The sequence below is a fragment of the Mauremys mutica genome, chromosome 11, assembly GCF_020497125.1.
Source record: "Mauremys mutica isolate MM-2020 ecotype Southern chromosome 11, ASM2049712v1, whole genome shotgun sequence".
Taxonomy (NCBI): Eukaryota; Metazoa; Chordata; order Testudines; family Geoemydidae; genus Mauremys; species Mauremys mutica.
In genome coordinates, this window is record NC_059082.1 from 68,134,122 (window position 1) to 68,152,977 (window position 18,856).

The 18,856-nt window shown below is 42.1% G+C and overlaps 1 protein-coding gene across 1 annotated transcript in view; it reads left to right on the forward strand.

Annotated features, from left to right (window-relative positions):
* Window positions 1–18,856, forward strand: part of XYLT1 (xylosyltransferase 1) — a 322,454-nt gene that overhangs the window by 67,056 nt on the left and 236,542 nt on the right. Inside the window, exon 2 of the mRNA XM_044980506.1 lies at window positions 16,519–16,557. Within this exon, the coding sequence (XP_044836441.1) occupies window positions 16,519–16,557 (39 nt within the window). The remainder of the gene's footprint in view (window positions 1–16,518; window positions 16,558–18,856) is intronic.

Here is an 18,856-nt window from a genome sequence, read left to right on the forward strand (position 1 = left end):
TAAATTCTTTATTAATCAAGTCCCGTATCAGCCACTCCAGTCTTCTGGCGCTTCCTGATGAGCCAAGACTTATTGAAAATCAGCATTAATGGTCTAGCAAGCTCCTTACCCAGCTCTTTTAAAACTCTTGGATGCAAGCTTTATGTGCCTGCTGCTTTAAACATTTCTAACTTTAGTAGATGCTGTTGAACATCCCCTTGAGCTACTAGGGGAATGGAAAGTGTGTAGTTATGATATGATTACATCATCTATTTTTCCACCAAATACAGAACAAATATTTATTAAACACCTTTTTCTGCATTATTATTGATAATTCTACCACTTCCATCTAATGGACCAATACCTTTGTTAGGATTCTTTTTGTTCCTAAAATACTTAAACAGCTCCTTCTTGTCTTTAACTCTGCTGGCCATAGATTTCTCCTTGTGTTCTTTTGCATCCCTTATAGATTTTCTACAGTTTCTATTTTCTGATTTATATTCATTATTATCTACTTCTCCTTTCTTCCTTTTGTTATATATCTTTTTTTTTATAGCTGCCATCACATCCCCTCTAAATGAAGTCATTTTTTTGAATCAATATAGCCTTCTTCCTCAAATATGGCTTTTTGGACATTTAGTAAGGTCTTCTTAGATTCCAATTATCATTCACATTTTTCTGATTACATTCTTCCTCCCAGCTTATTTGACTCATAAATGTTCTCAGCTTTGTGAAATTGGCCTTTTCAAAGCACCAAGTATAAATATCACTGATCTGGACTTTATTCTGTTTGAATATTATAAATATGATCACATCATGATCACTAGTACCTAAATTACCATTAATTTTTAGTTCTGTGATGAATTCCTGTTTATCTGTCAAGACAGGATCTAATATACAATTCCTCTGTGTCAAAGGCAGCAATTTTTGAGTTAGGAAATTGTCATCTATAATCCGGATTTACATTCTCATAGATTATTTCGCAGAGGCGACTAGTGGGAGGGACACAAAGGGGGCACCAGCTAAAGGGGGGGGCATGTTATCCCCCCACGAGACCCCCTCGTGTGACTCCACCCTGCTCCCCACGTGCGCCCCCCTCCACGTGACTCATCCCTGCCCTGCCCCCAGCCCAAGGGCCCCACGCTCTCCCCGTATCCTCCCCATCCCACGTTACCTGACGGGGAGGTGGGGGCGGCTCTGCTCCAGCGCCCCTGGCATGTGTGGAGCCACTAATGCTCTCTCCCAGGCAGTCTCCAGCCATGCTGCCCGCTTAGGCTGTCTCAGGCAAGCAGCATGGTCAGAGGCTGCCTGGGAGAGGGCAGCCACTGCATGCTGCACCAGGCAGCGTGGCCAGAAGAGGAGGCTGGAAGAGGAGAGGCTATGGCCCTGCCTCTTCCCTTCCAGTTCTGCCCCTGCCCCTTCATCTCCCTGGCTACCGGCCTTGCCCGCCCCCCCCCCCCCGTGTTTTGGGGATGGTCATGTGACAACGCTCCTCTTCCCCCCGCTCCCCCCCCCCCCCACAAATATGTATCACCATTGCCTGGAGTGCTGGGGTTTCTGCCCCATGAGTATGAAAATATTTACCAAGGCTCCATTCCAGACAGCTCCAGCTGAATTCAAGCCTTGTCCATAATATTTAGAAATTAAGGATCTCAGAGAAGATCACTTGGGCCGTCTTCTTTTTCAACACACTTCCGAGTTCCTGGACATCATATTTACTTCTGTTGCTTTTGGTTAATAGAAACAGGAGTGAGGCGCTCACAGAGAGGAAATAGCAGAGTTTTTTGTGCCAAAATGGAACATGGGATGAGAACCATAAGCTGACAGGCCTGAAGTTTGTAAGAGAGACAAAGCCACAGCGCCCTGGGACAGTTGTGTCCCTACCCTTCAGTTTGTCAGGTCCATGTCCACATGCCGAGACATTTATCATTTGGACCCCATTTCCCCTGGCAGCAGATAGGGCTGTCAGGACTAATGTTTTAAACTGTATTATAAAGAGATTATCTGAAACACCATCATGGAAAAATGAAACAAAACAGAAACCAATTTAAAGTTGGGGCTGAGATTTGCGATGGTAAACGTGTAAATTAAGTGAAAATCGCCATGTCAAGTTGAGACCTTTTCCATTAACCAAGGAGGGACTGAGTTTCAGGGTAATCAAAAAATTTTAAAGTCAGAGTATTTAGAAACTGAGGCTTTGGCTACACTTACACTTCAAAGCGCTGCCGCGGTAGCGCTTTGAAGCGCTAAGTGTAGTCAAAGCGCCAGCGCTGGGAGAGAGCTCTCCCAGCGCTGTCCGTACTCCACCTCCCTGTGGGGAATAACGGACAGCGCTGGGAGCCGCGCTCCCAGCGCTGGGGCTTTGACCACACTGGCGCTTTGCAGCGCCGCCATTTGCAGCGCTGGAGAGGGTGTGTTTTCACACCCTGCTTCAGCGCTGCAAATTTGTAAGTGTAGCCAAGCCCTGACAGAGGAGATAGCACGCCTTCACATGACTCTTCTGTCTGCGGCCTTAAGCATTTTGTGGAATGCACAGCAACAGACAGTGATACAGCCTCCCAGACCTCATCTGGGACTTGCCATAATCAATGCTGGACCAGTGCCAAAAATGCATATGACCAGATTGAGGGACCAGTTACTGTTTTAAAGTCTGATTTTAGAGTGCTAGAAAAATGTGTTTCGTAAAACAGGAGAGCAAAGGTGGTCTTGTGGTTAAGGTGCTTTGTCTTGGGAGATTTGGGTTTGATACTTGATACTGTCACAGATTTCCTCTATGACCTTGGACAAGTCACTTAAACTTTCCATAGCTGGGTTCCTCCCCTATAAAATGGAGAAAATAATACTTCTCCCACCCTTTGTCTGTCCTGTCTTTTTCAAAATGCAAGTTCTCTACCACATATTTGTACAGCACGTCGAGGCCCTGACCTTGGCTCGAGTGTAATAAAAATAATGAACACTACTGGTAAAATTGAAATCTTAGCATTTCCTTAGTAAAGTATTCTTGGCCTGATCTGTCCTCAAATATCAGATATTAACCTCATGCCATTCAGATGATTTTTTATTTGTTTAGTTCCCACTCAAATTCCAACAATTATTTCTACCATTTGTAAAATAGCGGTCTGAAAATTGAGACGTGATGATTATTTAAGTCACTGGTTGCTATTCTAACATTTGTCAAGATATTGTCGCAGGCAGCTAAACTTTGTGGAATTTACGTGGAACACATACAAGCAGAGCAAGGTTTAACTCAGTTATTTCATGACCTGAAACTAGGATTGGTCTTGGTCCAGTGATCAAGAAGAAAAAACATTTCTCTCTGACACAGAGGGTTTTCATTAACTGCTGGTGATAATCAAATAAAACAGGTGTGTTAAATAAGCTAATGAAACTTGAAATGAGATATGGTGACAAGATACAGTTTGGCACTTCTGGAAAACCCATTCCAAAGAGGAAATGCAGCTTGTGGTAAGTCATGCTGTTCTGTGTTGGGTATGGGGAAATTACTGTCTCATGGCAATTCTTTTTTTACTGTTGTTTAGTTTATTGGAGTGATAACCTGTAAACTGGTATCATAAGAACCATATGTCACATCAAGTTTTGCTGGAGGTACAAACCAACAAGTCATTTATATTGATATGCACCTCTACCTCGAATATGCATTATTTCGAACTCGCTTTGATCTGCCGGAGTACGCAGCCCCGCCCCCCTGGAGCACTGTTTTACCGCGTTATATCAGAATTCATGCTATATCGGGGTAGAAGTGTGTTTTGTAACAACAATGGGGGGTATGTGTGTATGTGTATATATAATTTGTTATATTTACCATAAGCTATAACTTAAACTGTTTCAGCTCTGCTGTGTTCTCTTATCTTTATATTTGATGGAGTTTCTATCACTGTGTATGGAAATAACTTGTACACTCACCAATTTTATTTACCTTTAATAAAAATTAGTAGCCAACTCATTTTCATATATTGTGACTGCAGTGGCTGCTTTGCAAAAGAAATAGATGTGCTAATATGATGTGATGATGTGAGGAGATTTTGTTGCCTACTGTTTAGGGCAGGGAAATTCAAAATGAGAGGTGTTGGTTTCTGTTCCTAATATATGCTCTGATTCTCCAAGTCATTGCATGCCAGTAGAGGCATTGTTCTTGTGTGGAACAATTTGCTGGATCTGGGCTTCAGTCTCGTATTCGTTATGTAACACAAATAACTTAAGCCAACTTTTCCAAAAGGGTCCTTGAGCTTGAGTGTCTTTGTTTGTTTGTTTTTGGATGTCCAAAGTGAGTAATTTTGAGCCTTATTTCAAGAAGTGCAGAGCAATCCCAACTCCAGCTGGTGTCAATAGCAACTGCTGGTGCTCAGTGATTCTGAAGAATCAAGCTATAAATGTTTCAAGTTAGCCAAAGTGAGGCAGTCCAAATTAATGGACAGTTTAATAAACTTGGCGTTAAACCAAGGGTCTCAAACTCAAATGACCACGAGGGCCACATGAGGACTAGTTCATTGGCCCGAGGGCCGCATCACTGACACCCCCCCCTTTAGGCTGCCCCCGGCCCTGCCCCCACTCCACCCCTTCAATGAGGCCCCACCCCTGCCCCACCTCTTCCCACCCCTTCCCTTCCTCCATTTCAACCCCTTCCCCAAAGTCCCCACCCCAACTCTGCCTCCTCCCTGCCCCCAGAGGGGGCAGGAGGGGTGTGGGGGAGGCTCAGGGCAGGGAGTGCAGGAGGTGTGCAGGCTGCGGCAGGGGGCTCAGGGCAGGGAGTTGGGGTGTGGGGTGCAGGAAAGAGTGTGGGGTGTGGCAGAGGGTTGGGTGCAGGCAGGGGGCTCAGGGCAGGGAGTTGGGGTGCAGGCAGGGGGCTCAGGTTGCAGAAGAGGTGTGGGTTGCAGCAGGGGGCTCAGGGCAGGGAGTTGGGGTATGGAGTGCAGGAGAGAGTGTGGGGTGTGGCAGGGAGTTGGGGTGCAGGCAGGGGGCTCAGGTTGCAGAAGGGGTGTGGGATGCAGCAGGAGGCTCAGGGCAGGAGGTTGGGGGGCAGAAGGGGTGTGGGTTGCAGCAGGGAGCTCAGGGCAGGGGGTTGAGAGGCGGGGTGCAGGAGGGCTCCGGGCCAGAGCCTGAAGCCGCTTACCTAGGGCGGCTCCGGGGTGGCAGTGGTGCACACCGGGGCCAGGGCAGGCTGTCGCCCCCGGCCCGCCCCCGCCAAGCAGCTGGAACCATGTCCCTGTGGCCCCTGAGCGCTGCTTGCCACTCCTCCAGGCACCTCCCCGAAGCTCCCATTGGCCACGGTTCCCCGTTCCCGGCCAATGGGAGCTGCGGGGGGGGGGGGGAGTGCCTGGAACCAGGGCTACACACGGAGCCCTCTGCTCCCCCCTCCCCCGCCCCGGCTACAGGGACGTGATGCCAGCTGCTTCAGGGAGCGGCGCAGGGCTCGAGGGGGGCAATCCACTGTAGTTTGCCAACCCCTGGCCTGGAGGTAGGCCAGAGGGGCACGGGCCGCTTGGTGGGCTGCAGGAAATAGCCCCACAGGCCGCGTGTTTGAGACTCCTGCCTTAAGCTCTGGGCCAGTGCACTTATAGCTTGATTTTCAGAGTTGATGAGCAACAGTGGCTCCCACTGACATCTGAGGTGGTTGTGGGTGCTCAGCACCTGTGGAAATCAGACTGCTAGACCTATGAATAGATATTCTATGTCTCTTGAAGCAAATAAACAAATCCACATCTATTCCTGTGCCTTCCACAACTTTCCCTATTTGTAAATCAGATGCCATAACACCTACCTCACAAGAGCACTGTGAGAGTCACCTTGAAATAAACGGAGAAAAACATGAATCAATTACTAATATGACGTTCACTTTCAACTTTCTTTAAAAAACGCCTTCATTAAATCTCTGTGCTAAGCATTTGATTTTTTTCCCTCTATCAGGCAGCCGATTTTTCTAAAACAATTGTTTATTTAAAGCTAGCTAGATAGCACAAACTGAAGGGTGGATTGTCACTCGTGTTTTGTTCTTACCAGCATGGCTGTTGCTCTAGAAATCTCTCATGACCTTGGCAATGGGTTCAGAGAGCTTAGCCCTCTTGACACCAAATTCTCATCTCTCAGAAACAAAAACAATTGAAGTACAGTAAGGGCAAAATGTGCTAAGTGTTAATGAAAGGAGTTTATTATTATATAATAAATGTGCTTTTCCATCAATGTCTGCTTCACAATAGTGTTACAGGATGCTATATTCTGAAATGCTTTTATTTTACTCTTCCTGTCTGCAATAGGAATGAGGCTTCTTTGTTTAGATTAAATGGAACATTCTTAGCAGCTGTGCAGAGTGGTTAACTCTTGGCTGATTCATTTTGGCCCAATGATGTGATAACTTCCTATTTGACAGGCACACAAATGACTATACAATAAGCTTGCAGCATGCTGAGTTTCGTGCACTAGACAGGAAGTGTGCTATTGCTGCCAAGAGTATTTGTAGTACCTTCACCACAAACGGCAATTTCAAGGAGTGCTTCAGTCCATAAAGTGAAGGGAAATTTTCTATTCTTGTTCTGATTATTTTTTGTCTTTCTGCTATTACTTATTTAATATCCAATTGACAGTAAATTTAGTGCCAGACTGGCCAGGTGTAAGGTGCCAGATTTACAGCCCTGTATGGTGAATATCACTATTTATCTGAAGAAGAGTTGTAACCCAAGCAGCAGCCAGGCAAATGTTCCACTCTGCCATTATTTCTGAACCCTAGCTAGAATGACCAACCACTCTGATGAATTAGAAGCCGCAATGTGATGTTTAAAAGAGCACTCTGAGATCATGGGTGTCTATATAATAGCTTAAGTGGAAAGGAGGAGATGATCATAAAAAGTTAAGTGTAACTTGAATAGTGAAAACTATGTGATTGCATTTTGACAGTAATAGTCGGAGACATGAACTTACGAATTATGGACCAGATTTTTATATTGCCTTGCACTTTATGCAGTCATTAACACTAGTGCAAAGAAGGTATAAAACACTTTGTGCCTTTGTAGAGGTGCAAGGAAGTGAAGAACTAGTCTTTATAACTTAAATGAGAGAGCTGGTTGGAATATAGGAAACATTCATTGCAAAATATTTTGCAACGTTTCTTTTCCAGTATTGTTATGTAGAGAGAAAAAGGCAGAATTTTTCCAACCACGCACACACATTCATTTAGCGATGTTACTATAAGCACTTTGCATTATCAAGATGGAAAGAATTTTTAAAATGAACTATACTTTTCGTCCACACTGATTGTTTACTTTCTGATTTTTTTCAACTTAGTGAAAATCAGTGAAGCTACTTGTTTATAGTAAATTTCACAAATTCGATTCTCAGTGCTGCAGTGTGTGGGTTGCACACACCACAGGCTTATTTGCTTAAATGCAACAGTTACCTTAGAATGTGTTTTTAAATATCCATTGTTCTTTTGTAATGTAAAAGCTTAATTTCACAAAATTGAAACCAAATTGTAAAAGCATCCCTTTAAATTGCATGCCCATTGTAATTTCTCTTGACTAATGTATGTTTGCCTGCCTGATTTATCTACTACCTAATTATTGTGAACCAAATCCTCAGCTGGTTGAAATTATCAGTGGAAGTTGCTAGTTTGTAACAGCTGAAGATCTGGCCCTGGCTCCTATATATGGCACAAATCATCATAACTTCTAGCACCAGAAAAGGCATCAGGTATTAGCTCAGCAGAGGCAGATGAAAGAAAAACTTATTTAGAAGTGTTTTGTTTTTATTTCAGTCTTTCCTCCAACAAGTATGGGGCCTGTCCTGTTCTTCTTGCACCTTGTCTTCATAGGATCAGTGAGTTTTGCCATTGACTTCAGTGGGAACTGGATCAGGTCCATGGCCATTCCTTGAGCAAAGAGGTCTTTACTATGTATAATTCAGTTTTAGGGGGGTTCCACTTTGTTCCCTGTGCTGAATTCATGGAAACTTTATTCCATCACTGTTCTGTGGGAAACTGGCCAGACTTCAAGTCTCACCAGGGTTTCCGGTCTTCTGGGAGCCAATTCACACATTGCTTTTACCTATTTTGAGTCCTACTGCCTGGCATCCAGTTATCTTACAGCACGTTAAACTAACAATTCTTTTATCACATCAGTGTGATCATGGTGAGACCCTAGCCAGGAAAAAGAACACACAATGTGCAAAAGTCATAAAAATGTTTATATATGCTCTTTCTGGATTTGCATGAAATGGGTTAGAACCACCAAGTTCTTTCAGAGTTTATTAAAATATTCTTTGTTAAACAGAGCAGAACCACAGCAGAGATTCAAGAGTCAAAGTAAATAAGTAGCTGCCCTTTGAATAAAGGGGTCCTTCCTTGTGAGAATGTTCATGTAGGGAGTGACTTTATGCAATTTATCAGCTTTCCACAAAGAGTGACACAACTAGCAGTGGTAATGATGCTATCTGCAGTACATGAAGCAATGCAGAAAAATCAGAGGTCTGAACAGGCTGGGGGAAGGGCACGGGCTTTAGGTAATACAGATTCTGTTTGTGGACCAAACACTGTATGTCTTTTCAAGGTCTCAAACTGTTCGGAAGCCTACGCAGTATTGGCTTCAAAGGCTCTATAAGCTTATGCAATTCAGTTTACAGAGTCATTACTTTAGTTATATCAGGGACCAGTGGAAGTCGGTGGGGATTACGCTACATGTTAACCTACCGTAACAGTTCAGAATTGGTTCACAGTTCATAGTCCTTGACAGACTTCTAATAATATGCAAATCATTCAATGAGGCAGTTATCCCAGTTAAATTACTGCTCCCTTGATGTGTGTGAACTTCATCATACCAGAAGTGAAGGTTGGTTTTTTTTTCACATGGTAATGTTTTGCTGCTATCATACCCAATTTGTTTCTTCCAATTTTCATATATTGCCTGAGACATCTGTGAACGTGGCCTATGTAATTGTCATGTGGGATAAAACAACTTTGTGTTGTAGCATTTACTGTAATATTCTTGCCCATGACTTTCAGCTGCAAACAGTTGTATTCATCTTTTGGGTGTCCAGAGACCTTCTGTTCTTGCTTAAAAGCAAAAGGGGGAGTGTCCAGTTTTAAATCCAGTACACAAGAAGTGGGAAAGCAGCATTGTGTGTCACAATGATGTAAGAAAAGGATAGTAAGTGTTCTCAGATTTAAAGTAAATGGCGGTGTGGGCAAGACTGACCTTTCACATGTGAGGCTATGGACTGATTAGTGTTGTTCTTGCTGCTGACATTGTCCTCGCTGAACAGCTCTCGCTCTCTCTTTTTCTCTCCTTTTGTGTTTCCTTTGGTTTTTTTTGAGCAAGTTGCTTTCAATAACCATGGTTCATTTAAAGAACAGACTAACCAAACTAAGCAGAATATGGGCCAAATTCTCCCCCATGTGCATACCGCTGTAAATCTGGTGTAACTCCGCTAAAGTCAAACTTACATCAGTGTAAAGTGGAAGCAGGATAGGGCCGTGAGAGACAAAACAGGGGGTTACTCTTACAAATCTCAGCATTGTTAGACCAATTGCCAACCTGGGCACTAGACTGTTTCAGTGAGGAGGAGTTGGTCCTGTATCGGAGGAGAGCAGCTAAACTATGCAGCCTTCTGTATTCATTCCTGGTAGCCTTTGGGGCAGGGTTTGTGGTCCATTTGGGAAGGCCTTTTACCATCTACAGCCCTTATCTCGTACAGGCCCATGTAAGTCAGTTGACTGGATTTAGAAGGCAAGTGCGGAGGGATTTTCTAGCAGATGGATCCAGCTCTCAAACTGTAGGCTACCAAAGCAGTTTGGTTGCATGCATACCTGCACAATTGTTTGATTTTAGATTCTGTTGGGTGCTAGATGCTCTGGTGATGAGCACTGAATGTGTTTTTAAACAGATACATTTCTGAGATGTGTATGAATTCAGCCGTGTGAGGAACGCTGTTCCAGAAATTTTCTCCCTCCAAAACATGTACCTGGTACCTACCGGGAGTGACCTCCTGTGTTGCAGGAGGTGCAAATAAGATCAGCAGTGTTGACACAGTGAGGGCATATTGAGGTTTATGAGCCAGCTAACAATTATTTCTTTCTCTTCTAGTTATCACTGTTGTTTAAAAATGTTCATGTTTTATTTCCATAATCATTCAGTTTTAGTGGGCAGATCAACTAGCGAATACTGTCCTCAGAGCTGAAGCTCTCCAGCATGTCCTCAAGGTGGATTATGCACTGTGTGTCTGTAAACTCTGTGGTAACAAGATCTGTGTGAAACTCGTTTCATCTGAAATAATATTTATTTTATATATCTTGCATCGTGGCAGCTAGGCACATTGAAAACATAAAAAGATTTTAAAATACTTAAGATAAGTCCCCTGCAAACATTGGCAATTAAGCTGCCAACATCCTTTAGGATACCCGGTGTGCCTAACCAGACAACAGTGTATTCCCAAATTAACCCAAGTTGACCTTTGCATTTTTGAACAGTCTATCATGTTCACACCACTATGCATTGAACCTACCTGAGCCTTTTAGGGAAGACTGTCTTTGGCAAATACCCTAAAATGAACTGACTCATTTTGAATGAAAAGTAAGTGTGTGTATCTCTATGGAAGTGGAACCCAGCTGGTTGCTCCGTTAAACTCTGGCAATTGATTCACATTTTAAGGATACCGTTGCAAGGAAAAGGACAAGAAACTTATTTTTATTCTAAATATTTTTGCCCCCTTTAAATGAAAGCTAAGTTTCTACTTTACATTTCTCATATAAGGGTATGCTCAAGGTGCTGAGCTTTTTGGGACCCAAAGATCCAGCTTTGGAATTTACAATCAATAGAGAAACTAAAACAACACAAAACTGAAACAGTCAACCAACCATTAAGCAATATAAATGACTTTCGTAAATGAGGTACATTTGACACTCAAAACCAAACTGGCTGGTTAGCTCTGTCATGCTGTCAGTTGATTTAATGAGAGAGGGATATCCTACCATGTGACCAACCATTTTGTGTATTTTTAAGTTTCTTTACAAACTCAAAAAACTCAGTTTCACAAAACATGTGCCACTCCAGTCAAAGATTTTGGTGCAAGGCACATGGTAGGACAATAGGGGAAAAATGCCCAGGCAAAACTCTACTTGTTTTATTCCTACATTTAAACTCAAAAGTAGCCAAGTTTTTGATGGTTTTGCATTCAGAAAGTAATTTTATGCCATGTGTATAAATGTTAACTACTAATGATGCGTACAAAAATCTGACCCCTAGTGGTGATATGCAATGCCTACAGCGTATGCTACAACTACAATGGGTAGTAATAGTTAGTAAGCAGTATGTGGACTGAAATAAAAAAGAAACTGCCATAGTGTAGAAGCCTTTCTGCAACCACAATTTCATTGATCTGGAGACTGATACACTGTATTCCACACACTAAAAACACATTGTTCGGAACCCAATTTCTATGTTTAGGATCATAGAAATGTGGGGATGGACTAGTTGACCTCTGAAGGTCCCTTCCAGCACTCTGCGCTGACGCTTGAGGCAGAACCAAATGTACCTAGACCAAGGCTCTAACCTGTGCTTAAAATCCTCCAATAATGGGTTCCACAGCCTCCCTTGGAAGTCTATTCCAGTGCTTGTGCAGTAATGTCTTTTATTGGGAGGACCTATGACAGGGGTGGGCAAACTTTTTAGCCCGAGGGCCACATCTGGTATGGAAATTGTATGGTGGGCCATGAATGCTCACAAAATTGGGGGCTGGGGTGCAGGAGGGCTCTGGCTGGGGGTGTGGGCTCTGGGGTGGAGCCAGAAATGAGGAGTTCAGGGTGTGGGAGGGGGCTCCAGGCTTGGGCAGGGGGTTGTGGTTGTGGGGGCAGTAAGGGCTCCAGATGGGGATGCAGGCTCTGAGGTGGGGCTGGGGTTGGGGGTGCAGGAAGAGTTCAGGGTGCAAGCTCCAGGCAGCACTTGCCTCAAGCAACTCCCAGAAGCAGTGGCATGTCCCCCCTCTGGCTCCTACACAGAGGCATGGCCAGGAGGCTCTACTCGCTGCCCTGTCCGCAGACACCACTCCTGCATCTCCCATTGGCCACAGTTCCTGGCCAATGGGAGCTATGGGGGCAGCGGCAGTGTGCGGAGCCCCTTGGCTTCCCCGACACATAGGAGCCGGAGTGGAGACATGCCACTGCTTCTGGGAGCCACGTGGAGCGAGATAAGCCCTGGACCCTGCTCCCCGTTGGGAGCTCGAGGGATGGATTAAAACGTCTGGAGGACCGGATATGGCCCCCAGGCCGTAGTTTGCCCAGCCCTGACCTATGAGGTTAATAATTTCTTTTCAGTACTTGTGGGGCTTTTATTCGATGGCTTTTAAAATAGTTCAAAGTACTATCTATTACAGTATCAGAGGGGCAGCCGTGTTAGTCTGGATCTGTAAAAAGTGACAAAGAGTCCTGTGGCACCTTCTAGACTAACAGACGTGTATATATACAATATACAAAATCCTGTAGGAGAACACTTCAGTCTCCCTGGACACACAATAGCAGATTTAAAGGTAGCCATCCTGCAGCAAAAAAACTTCAGGACCAGACTTCAAAGAGAAACTGCTGAGCTTCAGTTCATTTGCAAATTTGACACCATCAGCTCAGGATTAAACAATGACTGTGAATGGCTAGCCAACTGCAAAAGCAGTTTCTCCTCCCTTGGTGTTCATACCTCAATTGCTAGAAGAGGGCCTCATTCTCTCTGATTGAACTAACCTCGTTATCGCCTACATATTTATACCTGCCTCTGGAAATTTCCACTACATGCATCTGACAACGTGGGTATTCACTCACAAAAGCTTATGCTCCAGTACGTCTGTTAGTCTATAAGGTGCCACAGGACTCTTTGTCGCTTTTTATGTATTACAGGAATCCTCTGGATCCTTTCAGGATGCTGTGGTTCTAACTGAAGAACCAACAACACATTTTGAAAAAGCTTATCGTCTGCAATGTAGCTGGCAATGACTAAGAAAATCCAGATGATATCCCAAAGGGAAACCTGTACAGCTGAGACATTGTATTGGAAAAGTAATAATTTGCTGTTACTACCTTTAGAAAGTTATTTTTGGATTCTCTCTCACACACATACACACTATTCAATATTGTTGAGGTCTGTGATTTTGTGTAGATCTCACAGAGGAAAAAAAATCAGAACAATCGAGACACATTCTGACCAAATTTAACAATTGATCCCTTCATTTAAGAAATGAGAGGTACTTTATAGTCTCTGGACTTGATTTCATTGCTGGCATCACCTCCTGAGAATCCAGTCACACAGGGAATTAATTTAATCTCCCGAGTCCATAACAGATGAGCACGATAAATGCATGTATTCAGTGTCTAATGTACCTGGATCATTTCCTTTTGAGAAAATAGGGGGCCAGTCTTCACAAGGGCTTTTTTCACTAAATAAGATCCTTTTTCTAATTTAGCTGAGTGAAATCATTCATGGATACCATCCATGTTTCTGCACATCGTACAACTCTTAGTATCATTTGGTTTGTGGTCAGATAACATCCATGTGTGAGCAGTAGCTGTACTCCAGTGTTAGAATATGTTGATAAAATCACTAGTTGTTGGATTAGAGGTAAGACTTTGATACTTCTCCACTGTGCATAAACTGCAGACAGCTATCACATCACTTATTTATTGCTGGGGGGGGAAAGAGAGGCAGTTGGCTACAATGCATCTCTGTACTCGACTGGTAATCTTCATTCTGGGCTGATTAAAAGGCCCCTTCATTAGTACAGTTATAAAAAATGTATTAAACCAAAAACTGGCTATGGCTATGGTCACATGCAAATGTTAACTGCATTTTGTGAAGTCTTTAAGGGGAAAGGAAGGAAGCTAGTAACTTGTTACACACTGTGGCTCTGCAGGGAAAAAAAAAAGAATCACATCTAGCTGAAGTATCCTGGGATATTAAAACTCTTATTCCCAGGGGCCTTATAATCTGACAGGCCAGAATTTACCCTACTCTCAACTGAAGTCTTCTAATTTCGACAGACGTGATGGATTAAAGAGAATGCACCATTGACCTGGTTCCACTTTGTTAGCTTTTCCAATTAGACAGGATGCTATAGAAAGTGAGACCCTGCAGTAATACCTTGGGCCAGCAGGACTGAAGCTTTAAAAGTGTACCTTTGTACTTTAAAAGATGTTTCTTTAAATATTTTGTTTGAGAGCTAGTCTCAAAACACTAATGATTAGGTTTGAAACCGAGGAAAAATATTTCCAATGATGATAACTGAAATTTACAAATAGGCAAAGTAAGAAGAGAACTTATTACTTTGATTTAGAGATATTTACTTTGTATACTTTGACATGTGATGTTTGACAATTTGTGTTTTAACAGCTATAAAGTTTTTTAAATTTTTGAATCTCAAAACCTACTCTAATTACATGTTGTTTCATGATCTCCCCATAATTTTTCACAACTATGAAAATTTAAAATTTTGGAGAAAATGCTTCCAAATAAGTGGAATAAAATGCTCACCACATAATTTTGCTCAACTGTGAACATTTAAATTGATGATTTTTAAGCATTTGCTTTAATTTTTAACATCAATACAATCTTCCAAAATTATATAAAAACTCCACATCTAATTCTGCAAAGCCTACTCCTGATGTAGCTTCTTGCAAGGATATTATCTTTTTCTTAGGACCTGTTCATTAACTGGCCATATGGACCGTTTTTGTGCTTTAGTATTTAGGAGTTCTTTAATAAGCTTTGGACCCCTAGCCAAGTTGAGATAAGGGTTCTTACTTTGTGCACAAAATAAGATATACACTACAAAGCTAGAACTGTTCACTTAAATATAATGACACATTATTAAAGCTACTTGGATCATCAGAATGAAATTTTGATGAAAAATGAGCATAATCACAAATACTTTGTGTGAAAGATTTTCAGTTCTCCAACCAGCTGTACACATTGCCAAAGTCTCCAGTTAACTTGCTGAAAGAGCTCAAAAACTTTAAAGATGCACAGATCAATTGTATTGCAATGTAAAAATAGAACAGAGCAGGAAAAATACGAAAACCAAAATAGGAGATCAATGATATGAGTGCCTCATATGACCCTGAGTCTATTCTGAAACCTATGTGGTCTCCCTAATACTCTTCTAATATTACTTTTATCCCACGCAACCAAATATTATAGCTGGCATGTGCTTGTGTGGGAGTGGAAGAGAGGTGTATATGAAAGGTACTCTGTCTTAAGACGATAACATTTGAGAAGCCTGTGGTAGAGTAAACACTTGTTTCTTTGGTGTCATCTTGCCTCGTCAATAACAGCTCAAAAAAGTCCCATCTTCTTGGTATTCTGAAGACTAATGTCTATTTCAGTAGCATTCCCCAGGGATGCTACTGAACAGCTGTGTCCCTTTTGCTGTCTAGCTTGGGATGCCTTTTACACTGCTTTGTTATAAGAGCCACCACGCCTGATGCTGCTCACACACAGCTTCCAGCGTGCAAAATCACTCACAGCTTTGTTACATGAATGCTCTGCTAGTCACTTCTGAATTGTATTGCAGAGTGACACCAAGAAATTCCCAATCTCAGCCTTGTCCCCCCAGAAATGTGCATCTTGTACTGCCCAGCATCCTACTGGACAATGAAAACTCATAGAATGTCCATCCTTTCATCAAAGAAAAATGATATTCACAGACCCTTTTATCTCAAATGGTGGTTTCCAAACACTTCAGTCCAAACACACACTGGTTTAGATAAAGGAATAAAACAAATGTATTAACTACAGAAAGGTAGATTTCAAGTGACTACAAGTAATGAGTCATAAAAGTCAGAATTGGTTACAAAGAAAATTAAAAGATAAATTGCAAACTAATACCTAATTTAGCAAGCTAAATGGATTCCAAGCAAAGATCATATCTCACTATATGCTTACAGCAGTCTGTACTGTCCGAAAAGCCTTCCAGCAAGCACCTCTTCCCCAGTTCAATGATGCTTCCTTTGTCTTTCAGGAGTTTTGTAGCTGCTATGAGTGGAGATGGGGGGAGAGAGGTGAGGCGGTGTGTGTGTCTCCTCTATTCTTATACCATTCTCCACTTCTTGAGGATTTATCTCCAGCTGGGGTTCAGGTGACAGCCAGTCTGTTTACACTGGACCTGCAGCTGTTTTCCATTGCTAATATGTAAAGTTCTTGCTTGCACCCTTCTTCCTGCCAAAGAATGGCAGATAAATGTGATGATAACCCATCATAATCCATTTGATTATGCTGATATCTGACTGGGGTGCCAGTGTTTCTTTTGTCTCTAAAAGACTAGAAAAGCAGGCACAAACCAAACTTGGAACATATTATAACAATGTTATACAGTAGAATATTTTATACATGAGATTTTGTATATGTATATACAATTTACCAGGACAATTAATGTTCAGCAGATTATGAGTTTTTAAGTGATACCTCACAAGGCGTACTCTGTACAAAATTTATTATAGTCTTGTAAAAGTGGTGAACATAATCGTATAGACCGTCACAATTTCCTTCTGCTTTCTTTTTACAGGACCAACCACCTCGCCCCAACACCGGCTTGGAGACCCAGGTTAGTACTGTTTTTCCCCCTCTATTTGTTTAACTTGTAGGATGTTCTGGAGTGTACCTGCTTCCAGAGTGACAAGGCAGTGCCATCACCTCAAATCTTGATTGAACTTAATCGAAATCTGTACCACATTGTCAGAGCAGAAGACATCATTTTAAAGGCAAGACAACTGTCAATACATGAGCGTCTCCCCTCTTTCATTTGCCCAACTCAGCTTCCCAGACAGTGCAGGTAAAGATGTTAGCTGCCAGTTTGTTACTTTTAAAAAATACAATTGTATTGGAGATTTCTTCCTACAACATAACAATGCACAATGAATCTGTGGAAATGCTTGGCTCCAAAAGATCAAAGTGACGGAGGGGTTTTTACAAGGTCACCAAGTCTTTGATTTGTGTTTCCTAATAAGGCAGCAGCATTGATTTCCATTCACCTTGATCTTTGGGAGACTGCTGAGGCAATTGCATTGACATACTGAAGACGAGCCATATACATTTCCAATTTCTCCAAATAGAGATAAAATTTTCTAACTTGGGCTTCCATTAGACTTTCCCATTGGAGAATTGTTAACTATTTTACAGTATATTGGTGGCTGCACCAAGATCATTCCATCCTTTTTCATACCTCCTTCTCTGGGAACCAACTCTAAAGGTTGTGATTGATAGGGTTGGGGTAGCACAATTGTTGTTATACGGGGTCGAAGGGCAGAGCAGTATCAAAATACAAAGTAGTTATGACAGGGCAAGTCTCTTCATATTAGTGAGCCATAAATTGCAGGGAATTGAACACTATGGTAATTAGCAAGGCCTGTTCATTACTGATTTGAAAGGAAGTTACCTAGAAATAGCTTCTAAGACCTGAGATCCTACTTTGAAGGGATCTGTTACCTGCCATTGACTAGACTTAAAAATCTTACTCAGTAGAATAAACAGTGCAGTGTCTGTGTGTTTGTGTGTATGTGTGCAGAGTAAACAGTGCGCTCTGTGTGTGTGTGTGTGTAAGTGTAAGAATTTCATACTCTTGAAAAATTAAAAGAACAGCATTACAGATTGAGGTCTTCCATTTAGCCACAGAACAAGTACAAATTTTCTCATGCTGCTCTGCGAAATTGCATCTTCCCTGATCTGAATGTAGTTCATTTTTCATGCCTATTAATTCCTTACTAAGACTATCAATGAGAGTGCCAAGTGGCTCCTAACATCACTGTGTTTTTAGTGGGCTTTAACATTTCCAAGAGAGAAAGAGAAAACAAATTGTTTAATAATGAAGACAAATTAAGTGTATTTTTACACATTGATATTTCTACCAACATCACTAGAAGGCTATATCCGTTTCTGAATCTAGATAGTTGGTATCAATTCACCTAAAAAACGCCTGTCTCCTTGTCTTGAGATTAATTGTCAGGGCTGAGAACAACTCTTTTTGTGTGAAACCTTTATTTCCCATAGCACTGTGAGCTGATAGAGGTGGCTCAAACATGACTGCTGAGATCTAGTGGGGCATGGCAAGGAGAGAGAATCAAGTGATTGTATCTTTCACAGTAAGTGAGAACTAAACCTGTGTGCCACAACTGTGATAGCTGAAGGTCAAAGGATATGTTCTGTTTGCCGGAGCATATTTCTTTCTGCCACATTTAGGAAAATGATCAGAAGGGTTTAGATTCTCAAAGAGAAGAACTAGTCCATACTGTATCCACAGCTTCCACTGAGTTCTCTGGCGGTTGCATATGTATGGCAGTTGCAAGATTGGGCCCTAATTGGAGAGGAGGGCGCTCTGGTTTGTTTGCTATGAAAAGCCTCATGTTAAAAATAAATAATCAGCAACATTGTCATGTTTGCAAATTCAAATAAAAAGTTAATTTATTTAGTTAGTAGGGGGGGTTTGTTCTAGTATGATGACTTTACAATCCCTCCCCCACTATTTCTCTTTTTCAATCCCCCAGAAAAAAAATAAAAATAAGACTGCTCCTGTGTGGATGCGTGGATAGGTTGGCGTCTCCAATAATGGTGGGATGAATCAGCTGGTTTGACAACACCCTTTCCACCATCCTGAGATTCCTTCCTCAGTCCTAGTTTGATTGACATTTTGAACCTTCCCCCAACCCCTTATAAACTGTGTTTTGGGCTTTTGATAAATTTTTATTGAATATTTTCCCCCCATTTTTGGACTAGCTGTAGGGCTATTGGAAATTTTACAAATGTTGGTGGACACTTTTTTTATTTTTTTTAAAAAATCAATATTTGCAAAATTTCAACCCACTGTGCTCTTGGTCTACTCTCCTTTTAAATTTCTCTAATTAAGATGG